Source organism: Humulus lupulus, chromosome 8, assembly GCF_963169125.1.
Source record: "Humulus lupulus chromosome 8, drHumLupu1.1, whole genome shotgun sequence".
Classification (NCBI taxonomy): Eukaryota; Viridiplantae; Streptophyta; class Magnoliopsida; order Rosales; family Cannabaceae; genus Humulus; species Humulus lupulus.
This window is the reverse complement of record NC_084800.1, coordinates 60244659-60262394: the sequence shown is the minus strand read 5'-3', so window position 1 is coordinate 60262394 and position 17736 is coordinate 60244659. Positions and strand designations below refer to the sequence as shown.

At 36.2% G+C, this 17736-nt stretch overlaps 2 protein-coding genes across 3 annotated transcripts; one reads left to right on the top strand and one right to left on the bottom strand.

Annotated features, from left to right (window-relative positions):
* The first annotated feature begins 1611 nt into the window (after window positions 1–1611).
* On the top strand, window positions 1612–2323 carry LOC133797429 (uncharacterized). Its single transcript, XM_062235324.1, has one exon. The coding sequence runs from the start codon at window positions 1685–1687 to the stop codon at window positions 2186–2188; it is 504 nt and encodes a 167-aa protein (XP_062091308.1). The 5' UTR covers window positions 1612–1684; the 3' UTR covers window positions 2189–2323.
* A 1534-nt stretch (window positions 2324–3857) lies between these two features.
* Window positions 3858–7852, bottom strand: LOC133797428 (heterogeneous nuclear ribonucleoprotein Q). 2 transcript variants are annotated; one of them, XM_062235323.1, is made up of 9 exons: window positions 7649–7852; window positions 6445–6922; window positions 6210–6326; window positions 5945–6085; window positions 5653–5829; window positions 5217–5424; window positions 4640–4821; window positions 4441–4526; window positions 3858–4361 (listed from the first exon to the last, which is right to left on the bottom strand). In XM_062235323.1, the coding sequence occupies exons 2-9, from the start codon at window positions 6844–6846 to the stop codon at window positions 4223–4225; spliced, it is 1452 nt and encodes a 483-aa protein (XP_062091307.1). In that variant the 5' UTR covers window positions 6847–6922; window positions 7649–7852; the 3' UTR covers window positions 3858–4222. The 2 variants fall into 2 exon arrangements, with proteins under 2 accessions (XP_062091307.1, XP_062091306.1); XM_062235322.1 differs by having other exon boundaries at window positions 7553–7851.
* Window positions 7853–17736: the final 9884 nt, after the last annotated feature.

The window sequence follows — 17736 nt, the reverse complement described above, 5'->3', positions numbered from 1 at the left end:
TAATAAAGTGCCTACAATAATTATAATATACATTATCGTAAGCAAAAGTGCATCTACAGATAGGGGCTAAAACTATCATCCACTATCAAATTTCCTAATATTTATAATAGGTTTGTTTAATAAGAAAGAGGTTAAAAAGATATACAATTTAGGAACAGTAAAAAGAATAGAAAGAGAGAAAATCCTAATAATCATTCTATAAACTAAGCAGTAAGTCATCTCTCTCAACTTTTCTTCCATACAAAAAAATACCCTATATTATTTTCTTACAAGAAAATAGGCATGCCCTAAGATGAAGCATTGTTAGTTTTTATATGCGATTTTTTTTTTGGATGAAAAATAATAAATTTTAAACAGAATATAGTGAAATGAAGAATGAATAAGATATGTCAAAAAAATCAATAAGAAAAAAATACTACAAAAATTGATAATACTCGAATAAAAATAGATTTTATGACAATTAGATATATTATACAGAAACATATAGAAACACAATTTTTTTATTTGTTTAAAATTTAATAGTAAAAGAATTGACTATAGGACTCATTTACATTGAGCAGAAATTCGAAGTTAGTAATTTTATGGTAATTGTGCTAATATTCCAAGCATTTCTGGTATTTTTGAAACCATTCTAGATATTTATTTTAGCACTACTGTAAAACGGTTTAATGTCGGCAATTTTTTTTATTCTATTCCAACGAAAAGTTTGCATACTAATTTTATTTTGTGGGGTATGAATGAATATATTAAGATGAATAGCAATGAAACCAACACATAAGCTTTTGCTCACAACCACTCTACACAACAAGGCCAGCAAATCAAAGAGGTCTTAAACCCAACCTGGGAGTCATCATGATTTGAATGGTCAAAGGAAAAGAAAGGGTGACATTTTTGTGTAAGCTTTTTCGAACTTATGCCCCTCAAAGGGTCATGTGCTTACATATGGTAGTTGGACACTAAAATTTATTGGACTCGGTCTTAATAAAGTCATACATTTAGAGATTCAAAAACTACAAAAATAGTAACGGGAGTATAAATATTTATATATATATATATACTTATTTGAGAGGAAGGTCGGATATTCCCTAGTCAAAATTGCCATTTTATTTGGTAATCTGAAACCAACCCACTTCCCTGGAGTTTTTCCCTAAAATATATAATTCAAAGCTTAAAAATCATGATATATAGCTTCTATTATACCCTTTATTTATAAAAATAAAAATAAAATCTATTATAGTAAATATTATAACACAAGTGTCAAATACTAAAATAAAAAGTGATAGAAAGAGTTAAAAAAAAAAAGTTAGCATTTGGCATTTATATCTTCAAAGTAGACGAAGGTAGTCATTATTATTTGGTGCATGACTTCAAATAACAACATGAGTTAATACGACTAATCATTGCTAATATAAAATAAAATTAAAATATAGTGGGTGTCATTATTGCAATACATTTTGGGGAAATTGGGGGTGTAGCACATTAAAATCATCAGCTGATCAATCTTAATCAAACCCAAACCCAAACCCAAATCCAAACCCAAACCCAAGCAAAGCAAAGGCCTTTAGGCCACTTGTCTTGCCCCATTGGGCGGTTCATATTTGGTTGCGTGTGCGTGTAGGTGTGCGTGGCCACCAAAATCCCCAAAACCCACTCTCAAATCTCAACCAGAAACCATTACCTTACCATGTGGGCACTGCCCTACGTGTCCCCACCCGGACAACTCCATCTCCTCCACCCCAATTCCAAAACGCCTCGCGCCGTCTCGGCCAATTCTCAGCCACCCCAAAACGACGTCGGTGGCTTGGGCCGTACCATACTCACAGCTCTCCAGTCCAATCCCAAACCCATCACCACCACCAGTACTGCTTCAATTCCAAATCCAAACCCAATGCTCAAAAGAGAAGAGAAAAAGGAAGAAGATGGGAAGCAGATTAGTGGGTCGGATGTGCTTTGGGCTATGCAGAAAGCAGCCGCCAAGAAGAACAGGGTGAGTGGTAAGAGTAAGAGTAAGAAGAAGAAGATGATGATGATTATGAGCAGAGAAGGGTTATCCTCTGTGAGCGGTCACAGGGAAGAAGAGCTTGCTGGAGATTACAGTAATGTTCGACCCTTGTGCATCAAGACTGAGTGGGGTCCCAAGTTGGATGAGTTGGAGAAGAGTCTTCAGGAGCTTTACGAGACGAAGTAAATAAGAATTACCTATTTGTGTTCCCTATAATGTAATATAATATTACAAACTTCAACAACCATGCATCGTTTTGTTTGTGTAGGTTTATTTGGCCATTGAAACTTTTTAATTGTTTGGTTTTGGTTGTTGAGAATATTTTAGATGACCCTTACTTGCTCTGATTAATATCAAGTAAAAAATAAATAAAATTTTGGAGTTCGACACTAACGATGTAGAGAGCTAAAGTCAGCGGTAGAGTTTTGTTGAATAAGGTAGCCACATTCATTAGACAAAGAAGAGATGAAGAAAATTAGGAAACCTAAATAGCTAAATAGGGTAATGATACCAACTGTCACGGGCCGGCTATTTGGGTACTCCAGTTAGACGGAACGTGCGGCACTTGCAGACTCTACAAGCTAGCAACTCAGCCTACAACACACACCTACAGGCAAACAAACTCAGTGGTTAGCCACATACATATCTCGGACATGCAACGAGCAATAACAAAGTATGAGCAAGTACAAAGCAAGTCATTCTTAGGAACGTCTACATAACACAAAGCATACAACAAGGTAAATGGTACGCAATGACCCAACAAAGATAACAAACAAGTAACACATCGGCAACAAGGAAGCACACAGGAGCAAGTATAAATATTGTTTTATTGATATATTACCCTCATATGTGCACCCAAAAGATGTACTCAAATATTAATAAATGTGATTGGCTAGGTTAAACTACCAAATCACTGTATATTGTGAGTAATATTTAGGTGTATATTTTGAGTATACTTATCATTCCTCAACTTAAATATGTGTTAGGCACATCTTTAATACATTTTTCTTCATTATTATATATTTTGCTTTAAGAGTGGTGGGCTCAGACCAGACCAGACCAGAAGTATCATGTAATTGGAACGAAAACATAGCCATTTAGATAAGAGTATTGGTGCTTCGTCCTAATGATATATTTTCATTGGCCTAATTAGCCAAACTCCGATCACGTTTTTTAATTTTGGCCAAATAGGGAGCAAGTAGCTTTTCACTTTTGATAAGAGGACTGCTTTGAGATTCCCTAAAATATGGTATTTTTATGTGTAGATTTGAATGCACACCACCACTTGCGAATCCGATTATAAATTCAACGACACATAATTCACTATGAGACTCACCTCGACAACTATAGCATTAAAAACCGATTAGAAATTGGCTTTTTAACTTTGAGAATTTGGCAAATTGTTTGGTTTCTACGAGATTTATACATTCCAGTTGAGACTAAATGTTTGAAGTTGAACAAAATACTCAATTTTTGAAGAGTACAACCATATTTTCCTATACATTATCAATTTTTCTGAAAAAATAATAAAACTTACAACTTTTGAAATTAAGTGTTTTATTAAAGAATTAACACGTTAGACTCAATTAATTGAAAGATAGGAAAAAAAATACTCGAATTAAATTACCAAAGCGTAAAACTTTGACTAAAATTTTTAAAATTAAAGGAAGAAGACACTAAAAGTGTTTACTTACTCCAAAGAAGGAAGATCATTTAAGCCACCAACACAGGCAATGTCATTCCCTGCTACTACCGCTACAAACAATTTTTGGGTTCACAAATCCAACATATTTGGCCTTTTAAGCCTCCACGAAGAAGAAAAGGAAAAAGGAAAAAGCAAACGAAAAAAGAGAGGTGAAGTATAACATGCGAGTTGTCTCATTGTGTGGCACAGGCAATAAGAATCAATGCTTTTCTCTGATGGGTGTCAATAAAAAAATGCTAACACAAAAAGCATTACAACCAGATAAGTTAATACATATAATCATACTTCCTAGCCTGTCCCTGTCATTGAGACACCACCAACATTAACTTGTGATACCTCTTTTTTTTCCTACTCCTAACGACCCTTTTTTTTTTGTTTTTTTTTTAAATTCTGGGAAAGGGACCAAAGGGGGTGGGATTGTTATTTTGTTTCAAGGGATCATCATCCAATCACAACACATCTCTTTTACATAACAGAAAAAAAAGGCAAAGATAAGCTGAAATAGTAAGCTACCACTAGTAGGGTCTGTATCTCCTGCTACGAGTTCCTTCATCGCTACCACTGCCTCCTCCTCTTCCTGCCTGTCCACTTGGACCATTGCTCCGATCCATTCGTCTAGGCCGAGGAGTGGGCATCTGTACACCTGGCTGCTGACTGCACAAGCCCAACACTGTGAGAAACGTTCTTAAGAGATGGAAAATGACTTGATGATGAATATTGAGTAACAACTTACAGGACATAGCCAATTCGACCATCTGGAAGAACCATCGGTACCATTTGCATTCCTGCTGGCATTGGTCCACGACCATATATCATTGGCTGTTTATCATGTACGCCAATCCAATTAAAAAAAATCAGAATAAGGACCCAGCCAAGACCAAACTCAAGAGTTAAAACAAAAGAAAAACAAGCCAAGATAACTTTTAAGGTACCTGCTGAAATCCTGCAGCAGCAACACCATATCCAGACCCTATAGTACCATATGGATTTCCAGGAAAACCACCATAGCCTGGGTGGGGAAGATGATTTGCATGTGGTGGAGTATTGTAAGAATAAAATCCATCAGATTTTTTATCAGTCTGAGGTTTGGCAAGGACAACCTCTAGAGCTTGGCCTGCAATTCAAATCCAGACCGGATTCAACAGAATTAAGTAAATTCAATGTATAATAATTATTTCAAAGGAAGGAGGAGGTTCAGTTCAGATGTTGGAAAATCCTATGCCCGTCCAAAAACATTCAAGGAAAAAAACAAGAGCATAGTTTGATAACCCAATAAAACCCTTCAGCTCACTTGTAAAACCAAAGAATTTTACCTTTAATCCTTAAGGTCAATTTCCTATTAATTGTTCTCAATATCAATTCATTAAATAAAGCTAAAATCTATGTAAATCAAAAGGCGTCCAAATCCCCTAGTATTGAATCCAAAACCAGTAGGAGTAACTTGTAATATACAGGTTCTGCCAAAATTATCTTTAAGTTTGAACCTAACAGAATCACCAGAGAAAGTACCATCAATTTCATATTTCTCTGAGTCTTTGACAGCCTTTAGAGCACTCGACCTTTCAGCATAATGGACAAAACCAAAATCCCGCTTGCCTTGCCCACCTTTGCCAGGTGGCATGACCACTTTTGTCACTTCCCCATGACGCTGGAACAGCTCCTTCAGTTGTTCAGTGGTAGTATTCTCTGGTATATTTTTCACATAAAGAGCCTTCACCTGAGAATCAAAAAGCAAGTTAAATAATTAAATACATAGCATGCACCACATTAAACATTTGGGAGCCAAGAAACTCTAGCATACTGCTTGGCTAGTCCCCACGAGGTCTATTTACTAACTTAACAAAAGATGACTTGTTCATTCACAGAACATTTTTAAACCTGTAAAGATTGTAGCAATTACAAATACTTTCAAAATTCCATCACTGTTATCTTAATCAAATTTCACCTGTGCCGCAGCTGTCTGATCAGGTGTACTCTTTGGGTCGGCCCAGGTAACAGTTGGAGTATTTCCATCCAGCTTAAAGTTAGAATTTGACATCTTTTGTCTTGAATAATCGGCACAGGCATTATTATAATACAAGACAAAGGCAAAACCACGATTTCTGCTTGGAATTTGAGGATCCTGTAATTAAGCAATAAAGATGAATAAACAAAATTAGTATTTATCACCACCAATCTCTGTAAATTCATATGAAAGTAAAACAAAGAATAGAGAGAAGAACATGGAAAGAGTTTACCTTTATTAGTTCAATGTTTTCAACTCCTGGACCAACCTCCTCAACAACTTTTCGAAACTCATCCTCTGTCCAGCTCTTTGGAACATTACCAATAAATAATCTGTGTTTGGTTTCAGAAAGCGAACATCTTAATGTTTTACCCTGCAGAGATGAATAGTAAAATTACCACCAAACTAGACCACTTACAAAACAATGCAGAATTTAGCCCAGAATATTTATGGGGAAAAAACCTAAAAGTCTAAAGAGAAAGAGGCATCATGACTACCTTGAATTCTTTACTGTGTAACTCTTCAATGGCCTGTTGTGCAACCTCTTTTGTTTTAAAAGCTACAAAGGCATAACCTTTATTCTCACCAGTTTCCCTGTCTTTCATCAACCTTACCTGCAAAAAATTAAAATTAAAAAATAGAATCAAATTCTAACTAAATCAAAACCCCATCATTACCAATACCAACATAAAGAAAATATTGAATTCACAAGGGCAAGAAATCATATTTTACCTCAAGAATGTCACCTATATTATCACATAAATCCCTCAGATCTTCCTCTGTGACTTCTCTAGGAAGTCCACCAATGAAAACTTCAGACCCATGAGGAGGAAGAGCAAGAAGTTGAGCGCGCTTCTCTTGTTCTTCTTCGTCAATTGGAGAAACAGGCTTATCTTCACCTTCTTCCACAGATTCAGCAGTAATGTGGCTTCTTTCGGCATCCGGTGATTGTTCTTTCTCACTAGCTCCATTCATAGAATCATGTGCGTCTTCAGCATTCTCTTCCATATTTTCCTCATCTTCTCCATCACTACCATCTTCATCTAATTGCTCTTCAGCTTCATCATCCATCTCTTCCATGTAATTTTCATCATCAAAATCCACCCGCTCATCGACTTCTGTGCCTTCTGCCATGACTTTTTCACGTCCCAGCTTTTATCATCCAATATCTCACTTGCTACTGCTCCTATGTCACCTGCATAAAAAAGAACTGAAACCAAGAAAGATTCAATAAAACATACTTAAATACTAGCTGATAACAAATATAAACTTAAGCTTAGGAGGATTGCTCCAGTAATAAAAGACGATAAACAATGTTCAAATGAACAAATTGCCAATAAGACTTCAAAAAACACTTAACAAACGACAAAAGAGAAAATTCACTAGCTTTCCCTATTGCCTCATTTTCGTAGACGAGAAACTACAGTGGCCAGTGGGACGTAACAACTGCTACTGCAACCAGACCATTTATCAACTAAATTTTCTTACATCAAGGTTATTTGAGAGAGAAGTGAAAGAAAAGATTAACGATTCCGATGCCCCCAAATTAATTTAGAGGATATCAGCCTAAAATTACCGTTCAATTTAAGAGGGTTAACGTTTGACAAATATATTAAGCAAACAAAAAACCTCGAAAGCACAATTCTTTAAACAGAAAAACCAATAATGGTTACAACCAAGGAAAGAACAACACAAACTAAGAAACCCCATAAACCCTATTAGGGAAAGAGACCCATGGGATAAAAGATGATACTTATCAATATATAAAACGAAGGAACAACAAAATTTAGAGCCAATCAATAAATGCAACAAAACCCAGAAAAGAATTATTGAAACAAACCTAATAGGACGAAAATTTGAAGATTCGAGCTTAGAAATGAATCAAAAAGTGAAGCGGAAAGGGAATACGAATACGAAGTGAGACTTTCTCACATACCAGTGGTGCAATTTTGAGGAAGGAGATTTGGGTTCGCGGTTTTGGGTCTTGAGCTTTGATTGGGTTGGGAGAAGGTGGAGGAGAAACAAGGGGAGGAGAGGTGAGCTGGTGAGGTGCGGGGGCTGGGGCTGTGGCTCTGGGCTTTGATGTATCCGACGACGCCGCCTAATTTGGGGTTTTGCAGAGCCCCTGATAGGTAAAGCGGGCCACATATAATAACCCAAAATGAACAATAGAAATTTGGTTTGACGGTCTATAATCTAATAAAATTCGGCCGAGTAACTACAATGTCATTTAATTTCACTGCATTGTTTTTTTCTCACTTTTACGATCGGATTTTAGCCTAATATATTTTGTTGGACATGAATTGGATTTATACCATTTTTTAGCCTTTCTATTTTGTAAAGATATCACTTTAATCTTTTAAATATACTTTGTGTCATATAATATAAGAAACTAAAGTAGAAAAAAGAAAACAGCTCTCTCTCTTTATGATGTAATATGATGTATTTGGAAATAATAAAAATATAAGTGGTAACTTGTCCAAAAAATATAGATATATTTAGTGCATCATAAATATAAGATTTATTTTAATACTTACAATCTAATCATCCATGTGTATTTATGAAAATATATACTTACAAAAATAACTTTAATTTAGGAATAATTACATGCAGCAACCAAAAAAGTATTTTATTCATAAAAATATCTACACTTTTTTTATTTACAAAAATCTCTGCCCATTATAAAAATAATACCCTCAATTTAGAAATAATGTACACCGGATTTTAAGAAAAAAAATATACCCAAGATTAGGCACAATTCCCACAAAATGTTGGCTTGATTTCTATAAAAAAAAAATGGGCATTTACCAACTCAGCATGCAAAAAGAAAGAAAACTCTGAGGGCTGATTTTTTAAAACTACATTTCCGTTGTTTTTGAAACAATTTAAGATACTAATTAGTTACTTCTTAAAACATAGCTTAAATTTTAGGTTATATTATGGTATCTTATTATTTATGATACATTTTTGTTACCTTCAAATCTATTTTAAAACACTAATGAGTTATTATAAAGTGTGTTTATCATACATGTAAAAATTAACATATAATGTCTTAAACAAGTCAGTTTTTTGTTTTCTATTTAGTTAATAAAAATAAAAAGTAACTAAAATTCTAGCGTAAATCTTATGAGTTACCGATAAGTGTATTGCTTGCTAAGATTCCCAAAAATGTGTATTGTTTGCTAAGATTCTAAAGTAACTTTTAAGTTCCTTTTTTGCTTGGTTAATCAAAAAACATCTATTATTTGCTTGTAAACAATATGGGTGACTAAAACATAGATTATACTTTTTCATTTAAAAGTTACTGTTGAATGTAGTATATTAAATAGTATAATTTGCTAAATATGACAACTTGTTATACTATATGCTAACTAATTAGTTTCTACATAAATGTGTGTTCTTTTTAATGTAGAAAATGAGTAGAAAGCTTGTGAGAGAAAAAGTTATAAGAGAGAAAGTGATGAGAAAGAAAGTGATATGAGAGAAAATGATAAGTAAAAATGATGATATAAAAAGTAATGTGAGAGAAAGTTAAAAAAAATAAAACTTGAAAATTATAAAAATAACATTTTAGTGTTCTCAAAGTATTATGTTTTCTGTAATTTTGTTTTTAAAGAATATTCTATTGAAATAATGTCAACACCCTTACTTATTATAAAAGCAGAAAACAATTTTTTAGTCACAATATCAAACAGGTTCTTTGAGTGTTTTAGGATTTGTTTTTTGTTTTTAAAAATCTTAGCCTTTAAATTTAATTTGATCTATGGGTCTAAATTCTATATATTTATATAAAACTAGGTTTTAAGAAGAAGATGTGACATTGTTAAATTTTTTCAAACTACTTTATCTATTTTCTAATTTTTTATTATGCTTTTACTTAAAAAAAATCTATAAAATATAATTTGAATTTAAATTCAATTAGATAGTTAATTATAATAAATGTTTTTATATATGGGATGCAAAATCAATTCAGGTCATAGTGAATTTTTTTGTAGAACAATTTTGTCATGGTTCCAACTGCCATGGCTCAAAACTTCACTTGCACAATTTATATTTACTGATATTGTTTGCCATTGATAACTTTTGTGTATCTAAGATTTTGTTCAGTAGTTTGCTTAACAAATTCATATCACTTATCTCTAACCGTTTTCTCTAAGCACACAATATCGTTCCCCTTCCCAAATGGTTGGTATGAATGGAGTCTGAAGAACTTTGTATGCGTGTGAGATGCAGTTGAAGATGACGATAATAAAAATAAGTGTCATAAAAACTTTCGATGCAGTGTGTTTCTTCATAAATTATGTTGTTTTATACCTTAAATATTGACTTTCAATTGTAGTTTAAGGTTGGTGCATACAACTCTTTTGTTCATTCTATTTACTTTTTTTTTATGTACTGCATAACCAAATGAAAGTCCATATAAATTGGACCAAACAATTTTGCCTCAAGAAAGAAGATGATTAAGAAGAATTTTGAGTGTTGATATTCTGCATTTTCATAGCTTTAATTATTTTATTTACAGGAATTTAAGATAGGTACTTAATTTGATCATTATGCATTTTTAGTTTCATATGATAATTACTTAATTTGAGAAGTTGTTTCTAAAGGGAAATTTTACCCTTTATGCATCATAACATATTTAATTTTTTTTAAATGCCAACATAAAAATTCTCCTCATAATATGTCCCCTCTTATATTTTGGACAAAAATACACTCATCACTCAAATTTAATACTTCACACATTTTTTCTCTCTATCTCTTTCTCTCATCCCTCATTTACAGCCATTTTTTCACAGCTCGGAGGTGGAACGGATTGGAAGTTTCTTGGCGTTTTTTAAGAGAAAAAATCATGGGTAAATATCATTTCATTAATCTACTTATGAATATGAAATGCCATGGTTAGATATTAGATTCGAACTGTTCCGCAGTTGAGTTTGTATTTTTTTCTGCAATTTTTGAACTGTTCTTCGGATCTGGGATTTCCAAAATCGATGGTACATCGATGCCATTTCGATACTGAGGCGAACATCTAAATTAGATGATATTTTCGATGTAATATCGATGGTGTATCGATGTTGAATCGATGCCATATATGTTGCGTCGATATGGCATCAATGTGGCATCGATATACCATCGAAATTGAATCGCATACATAGGACAACCATCAGCATCGATGGCATTTCGATGGTACATCGATGCCATTTCGATACTGAGGTGAATATCTAATTTCGACGTTAGTATCGATGTAATATCGATGGTGTATCGATGTTGAATCGATGCCATATATGTTTATTTGGTTCAGCGTCGATATGGCATCGATGTGGCATCAATATACCATCGAAATTGAATCGCATACATAGGGCAACCATCAGTATCGATGGCATTTCGATGGTACATCGATGCCATTTCGATACTGAGGCGAATATCTAATTTTGATGCTAGTATCGATGTGGCATCGATTTTGAACTACAATACAGATTTTCATAGGTCTCGATTCATCATCGATTTACCATCGATTCTTCATAGATTACACTTTATTTTTATTATTTTCTTTTTTTTTTTTTTTGTAAATTTGCAGGTTCCAGAGTTAATATAATTGTTTCTTACAACAGTGTTTGGGAACAGAAAGGAGAAAAATGGAATTTCAAAGCTGGTCTGAACACTATAATACATGTACCAATTGATGTTGGTTACATAGAATTATTTGAGAAGTTGTATTCAAAGTTGAAAGTGGATAGGTAATTGTTTGACTTAAAGTTGGAAGTGCCGTTTACATGCAATGATTTTAGCGTAGATCCCATTGAAATCACAGATGATGAAGGAGTTAGTGCTCTTACTCTTGAAAATTCAAAGTCCTTAAAACATCGGGTTCCTTTATGTGTTAGTTCGATTGCAAAGAACATTGCTCTTATTGATCCATCTCCTAGAGCGAGTGTTAATATGGAAAATCATAATCAATCATGCACGGCTGTTCCACAAAAAGCTCCTGGGCCAAGTGTATGCATGGGAGGTCCTAGTCATAATGAAACTTTTTTTCCCCCAACAAATCTCCCGCATGATGATGGGTATGAGTATGAGCCTTATGTCAATGACGATCCAGTTGCCCTTTTTGGTGATGATGATGAAAGAGTTGAGGGGTGCATGTAACGCCCTAACTCCAGGGACCGCTACAGTGCACATTGCAAACAGTGCTAAACTCGCTAACCGAGTCGTTTAGCCATAAACGTGTAACTAAGTATGATTAGCGGTTTAGGGGTTAAAAACTTTGATTAAGGTATAACGTTTCACTAGAACGTTTACTGTATACATTGGGATCCCAAAAATATAATTTCAGAGTTTATTACAAGAAAGTGTTTACAACAGGCCGTTCTAAGCGGCAAAACAGGGTTCAGCCCTAGTTCCACTTTCAAACCTCACCCAAGTATTGGTCGAGCAGCTGTATATGTACACGTCATCACCTAAGCTCTCCAACTCAAGGATGGTCCAGCTTCCTTTTTCCTGCACCACAAAGCACCCGTGAGCCGAAGCCCAGCAAGAAAACTCATACGCTCATAAACAGTCATATCATGATATCAAATCATATCTGGCATGCCTAGCAATCATAGCTCAATTCAGCATGCAAATGAATTCAAATAGATGCTGGGGTATCCAGGATAAGAAATCCTGGCCTTCTGATTGGAGGACTATCAAGTCAATCCTAATCAGATGAGTGTCGTAACACTAGAGGTTCCGATAAACCATGCTGAGTGACCAACAAGCAAGTCACTGGGGCCTCAGTGCCCAAGCCATGCATATGATGATCAAAATGATCATGCAGAGCTCATAGCTCTGATCAGATGAGTGAATATCACTTGAGGTTCTGGTAAACCATACTGAGTGACTGACAACCAAGTCACTAGGGGCCCAGTGCCCATTTCCTGCAATGGCTCTACATGACTAGCCTTTGGCTAGATAAATGCTTGTTTATATTTATCGAACTTGAGGTCGGTCCTGCATTAATGCTCTTTGAGTCATTCAATGCAGAGGGTCGATTAGGTCCAATCGACATAGCTTGCACTACACACTAGGGTTGTCATGTCTAGTGAGTTAGCGCAATGTGACTAGTGCCCAGTACCACTGCCGAACCTGACTAGTGAGTCACGGCTTCACAGTTGATACTAACACCTTTGCCAATTCTGACTAGTGAGTCAACCCTGTGTGACTAGTGCCCAGTACCACTGCCGAACCTGACTAGTGAGTCACAGCTTCACAGTTGATACTAACACCTTTGCCAATTCTGACTAGTGAGTCAACCCTGTGTGACCAGTGCCCAGTACCACTGCCGAACCTGACTAGTGAGTCACAGCTTCACAGTTGATACTAGCACCTTTGCCAAATCTGACTAATTAGTCAGTACCATGCACAGGTAAGCAATGCTATCAATGTGTATCATATGCCAATTATCCAAGAATAGGGCATTCAACATGCTTACTAAACAGTTGCTAGCATAATTATAATCACGCACAAACGTAGAGACTCAAGCTCTGACCAATCTCATATTCATCATTCATGGCATGCCCTAATCACATGTTTCTCGTGCACCACATGCATCACATATAACCAACCAGCATGCCTTAATAACAACCATATGCAAATGGGCAAGATTGCCAAGCATTCATTATGCTATCAATGTTTACATTTAAACATCCAACATGCATCAATCATAGCCATGCATGTCACATATGGGGTGCAGTTTTCTTACCTTGGGTAAAAGCGAGAATTAATAAAAGAAACGACCTTTGAGAACGATCAGTCCTTTGGTCCTTTAACGGTCACCTAGTCATAACCAAAAATATAGGATACCATTAATAAAAATGACCAACATAGGTTCCCAAACCAATATCTAGCCTCCGGGACATCAATCCCCACTTAACCGGGTAGTAGGATCAACCCCGAGGCCTTAAGCTAACATCCCCAAGTCAAAACCCATTTTTGGCCAAATCTGCCTTGATGGGCCGCGACTCACCATAGCCATGCCGCGGCTCACCCTCAGACAGAAGCCTAAATTTACGCAGAAGCACACTCAGGCCGCGGCACGCCATAGCCAGGCTGTGGCACATTACCCTGATCAGCCCAAAAACCAGCAACGCACCAGCAAACTCCCCTGCGTTTTTCCCTTGGAACCAGCCCCTCAAACCAATCCAAAACACCAACCTAACACCCAATTTAACCTCTAAACATCATCAACAGCTCACCCTCATCAAAACCCAAGTTTCCAAGCTCAAGAACTTCCATTAATTCACAACTAACACATCAAAATCCTCAACTGAAAACTTAATAGAAAAACAGGGTATACCATGAAACTCACGGCTGGAACTTACCTCAAACTTGATTTTGAATCCCATTTCATGGCTGAATCAAGTTCCTAAGCTCCCACCTTTGATCTCCTAGCTTAACTCCTCAATTTGGCCTCTCAAAATTCAAAGGGGAGTGAAGGGAGGAACATGTACGGGAGAGAAGAAAATGATGAGGATGAGACTCTGTTTCTGTTCTGTTTCCACAACTTTCTAAGCCCCAAAAGCTGATATAAATCCTTAAGGTCAAAAGACCATAATGCCCCTAGGCCAATTTAAAAGCTTCTAAGCCCTCCTAAGGGTAAATTCGTCATTTCCAAACTATACCGTTAATTATAATTAACGCTCTCCAATTCCCGCTAATCTCAACATTCTCAAATGCCAATAAATCATACCCCATTACCCTTTAATTCCCGGTAATGTTCTAATTGTCAAAGTGACCCCGAGACTCACCCCGAGCCCCGAACTTAGACCCGTTATGACTAGACCGAACACTTACATTCCCATGATCGTCTCATGTTGAATGGCTCGAACCAATCCATATATAATGTGGTAAAATTATAATTCACCCATATGCATAAAATTACACAATCACGCCCCCAATGGCCAAATTACCAAAATGCCCTTGCAATTAAAATATGAACCCATATGCATGCATTCACCATCATATAATAATATAATTCACATGAACATACATATAATCATTAAATATCATAATAAATCAATTATGGCCCTCCCGACCTCCTAATCAAGGTCCTAAACCCTATTAGGAAATTTGGGGCATTACAGTGCAATAGTTCTAATGATAACTCAGAGGATCAGTTGTCAATGCTACATGTGGCTCAAGTAGATAATTTAAATGTACGACCATTGCCAAGTCGTCAAGAAAGCCAAGGACGGAGGACTGCTGGCTCAGAGAGCAGTCGTCCAACTACACAAGATGATGGAAATAGATGGAGTTCTCCAGCGTATACTGCTGAAGATATCCCATGCCCCTCTTATGTTATCCCCACGTTATCTGGGGTGAGTTGTGGAGTAATAGAAGTTGGGAAAGGTTTTGAGAACAAGTTAGAGTTGAAGACGAAGACACACTTGTATGCAATGAAGCAGAACTTCGAGTTTGTGGTGAAGAAGTCAAGTACTGAAGTTTGGTATATCACTTGCAAGGATCCTGATTGTGGGTGGAGATTGAGGGGGAAGAGAATTCCTAAATCTGATATGTTCAAGATAAGTCGTTTCACCAACAAACACACTTGCTCAATTGACCTCCGACATAAAGGCCATCGCCAAGCTGCACCTTGGGTTATTGGTCATTGCATAAAGAAAAAATATCATACTGGATCGAATGCGTACATGGCAAACAACATAAGAGATGACATTAAGAATGATTATGGCATTGAGTTGTCATATGGAAAAGCTTGGAGATACCGAGAGAAGGCTCTTTCTTATGTTAGAGGGACACTAGAAGCATCCTACCAGAAGTTACCATCGTACTTGTTCATGCTTCAACAGAAAAATCCCGGGACATTGACAGATTTTGTCATTGAGGAAGATCGATTCAAATATTGCTTTTTCTCACTCAGAGTAGTAGAAGAGGGTTTCGTACATGTTGTCCTATGTTATGTGTGGACGGTACCTTTTTAAAGACAAAATATGGTGGGCAGATGTTATGTGCAGTCGCGCTGGATGCAAATAACCATCTATATCCAGTTGCATTTGGTATTGTGGATAGTGAGAATCATGATTCTTGGAAGTATTTCATGTCAAAGCTAAAGGAAGTGATTGGGGAAGTCAAGGACCTGGCGTTTGTATCTGACAGGCATGCAAGTATTACACATGCCTTGGAAACTATTTTCCCCGATGCCTATCACGGTGCTTGCTACCACCACATTAGTATGAACGTGGTTGCTAAATTCAAGACTGATCATTGTCATGTGTTGATGTATAATGTGACATATGCTTTTTAGGAAATCCGAGTTCCACGCTAACTTCAAAAAAATCAAATCAAAAGACCCAGTCATTGCTCAATACCTAGAAGGCATGAGTTTTGATAAGTGGTCCCGTGCTTACTTTCCTGGAAATAGGTATGTCATTGTGAATTGTATTTTAATTTATGAAATCTTCTAAATGTATGTTACTATTAAATTTTAGTTTTCCTGGATACTAGGTATAATATAATGACAAGCAATTACGCTGAAAGTTTCAACAATAAGACCCGGGACGCTAGGATCTTTCTGATAACTACATTCGTCGAATTTATTCGCTTCACACTACATTCATAGTTCTGTGATAGGAGAGAAACTAGCGAGAAGACAACTACAACTCTTGCACCGACCTATGAGAAAAATTTGGTGGATATGGCTGAGAAAGATTGATTCTTGATTCCTTATGCAATAGGGAGGCATGAGTTCCATGTGTTAGATGGTGAGTTGAATGGTGAAGTCGACCTCCTGAATAAGACATGCACATGCGGCGTGTTTCAGATTATTGGTATCCCATGTGCTCATGCACTATCTGGATCCCTTAAGCGAGGGGTGAACTTTTATTCGTTGTGTTCAGATTACTATAAAATTGAGACACGGAGGTCCTCTTACACAGAATCTATATATCCTACTGGTAACGAGGAAGAGTGGATTTTCCACATGACATTATGACAATAAAAGTGAGAACACCTGCGCAGAAAAACCCGGTTGGTCATCTAAAGAAGAAACAAGGTAGGCCTAAGACGAAACGTCATCCTTCCAATGGAGAGAAATGTGTTGTACAACGCAAGTGCAGCACTTGTGTAGGTCTAGGCCATAATAGGGCAACTTGTAAAGTTCGTGTTTGAAATTTATGGCATCAATGTTAAACTTTTTATTTGGGTACTAATGGTCTTTGTTACTCTTTTTATTTGTGTATCGATGGACTTTGTTACTCTTTTTATTTGTGTATTAATGGACTTTGTTACTCTTTATATTTGTGTATTAATGGACTTTGTTAATCGAAACGACATTTTTTATATACAATACTAAGGAGAAATATACTATTGTGTGCCATCGAAATCAAAATAAATGTTCTAACATCAAGGGTCCACATTCTCATAAAAAATGTCAATGCATAATTTATCCTTGAAGTACTGAATGTTGTCCTCGATGGCATATGATAAGGGAATGTCTCCAAGAATGAACTCCAAGTGTTTGATGGTGAATACGCCGCAATCTCCGCTGAAACCAAGAAATCTTTATTGTGAGTGTATTGAAAATTAAAGGAGAACAGTATTGAAAATCTAAATTTAGTACGTCTACTTGGTTCTAGACTGTGGGACAATATCAGTGGACATGCGCCGCCAATCAAAGTTTGGAACGGTGATCTTCGGTCTAGCTATTTTCAACTTGGGGTGTCCTTTAAACATACCATAAGTGTAACGCCCTGGTTACCCCAGAACAGTTACGGTGAACTGGAAATTTGACCCGTTACCCGGGTCCTTTGGTTAAAAACGTGCTCTAAATGTGATTAACAGGTTAAGGTGAAAAACCAACAAAAGGAAAGGATATTTTTCATTACAAACTTCTCTACAGAGCTAATCAAAACATTTACAAGCTGTTCTCAGTACAAAATGGTCATTACTGTTTCAAATTTACAATCCCGCCGACCTAAGCGGCAAAATAGGGTAAACCCCCTAGTCCCTCTGAGAATTCCTTGGTCGTGG

What these genes read in the sequence shown, in the direction of transcription:
- LOC133797429 (XM_062235324.1), top strand. Translation starts at nt 1,685, where the DNA reads ATGTGGGCACTGCCCTACGTGTCCCCACCCGGACAACTCCATCTCCTC.
- LOC133797428 (XM_062235323.1), bottom strand. Translation starts at nt 6,846, where the DNA reads ATGGCAGAAGGCACAGAAGTCGATGAGCGGGTGGATTTTGATGATGAA. An exon ending in ATCAGACAGCTGCGGCACAG is followed by an intron (nt 5,425 to 5,652) that starts GTGAAATTTGAT and finishes TTTGATTCTCAG; the next exon opens with GTGAAGGCTCTTTATGTGAA. An exon ending in CTGCTGCAGGATTTCAGCAG is followed by an intron (nt 4,527 to 4,639) that starts GTACCTTAAAAG and finishes CATGATAAACAG; the next exon opens with CCAATGATATATGGTCGTGG.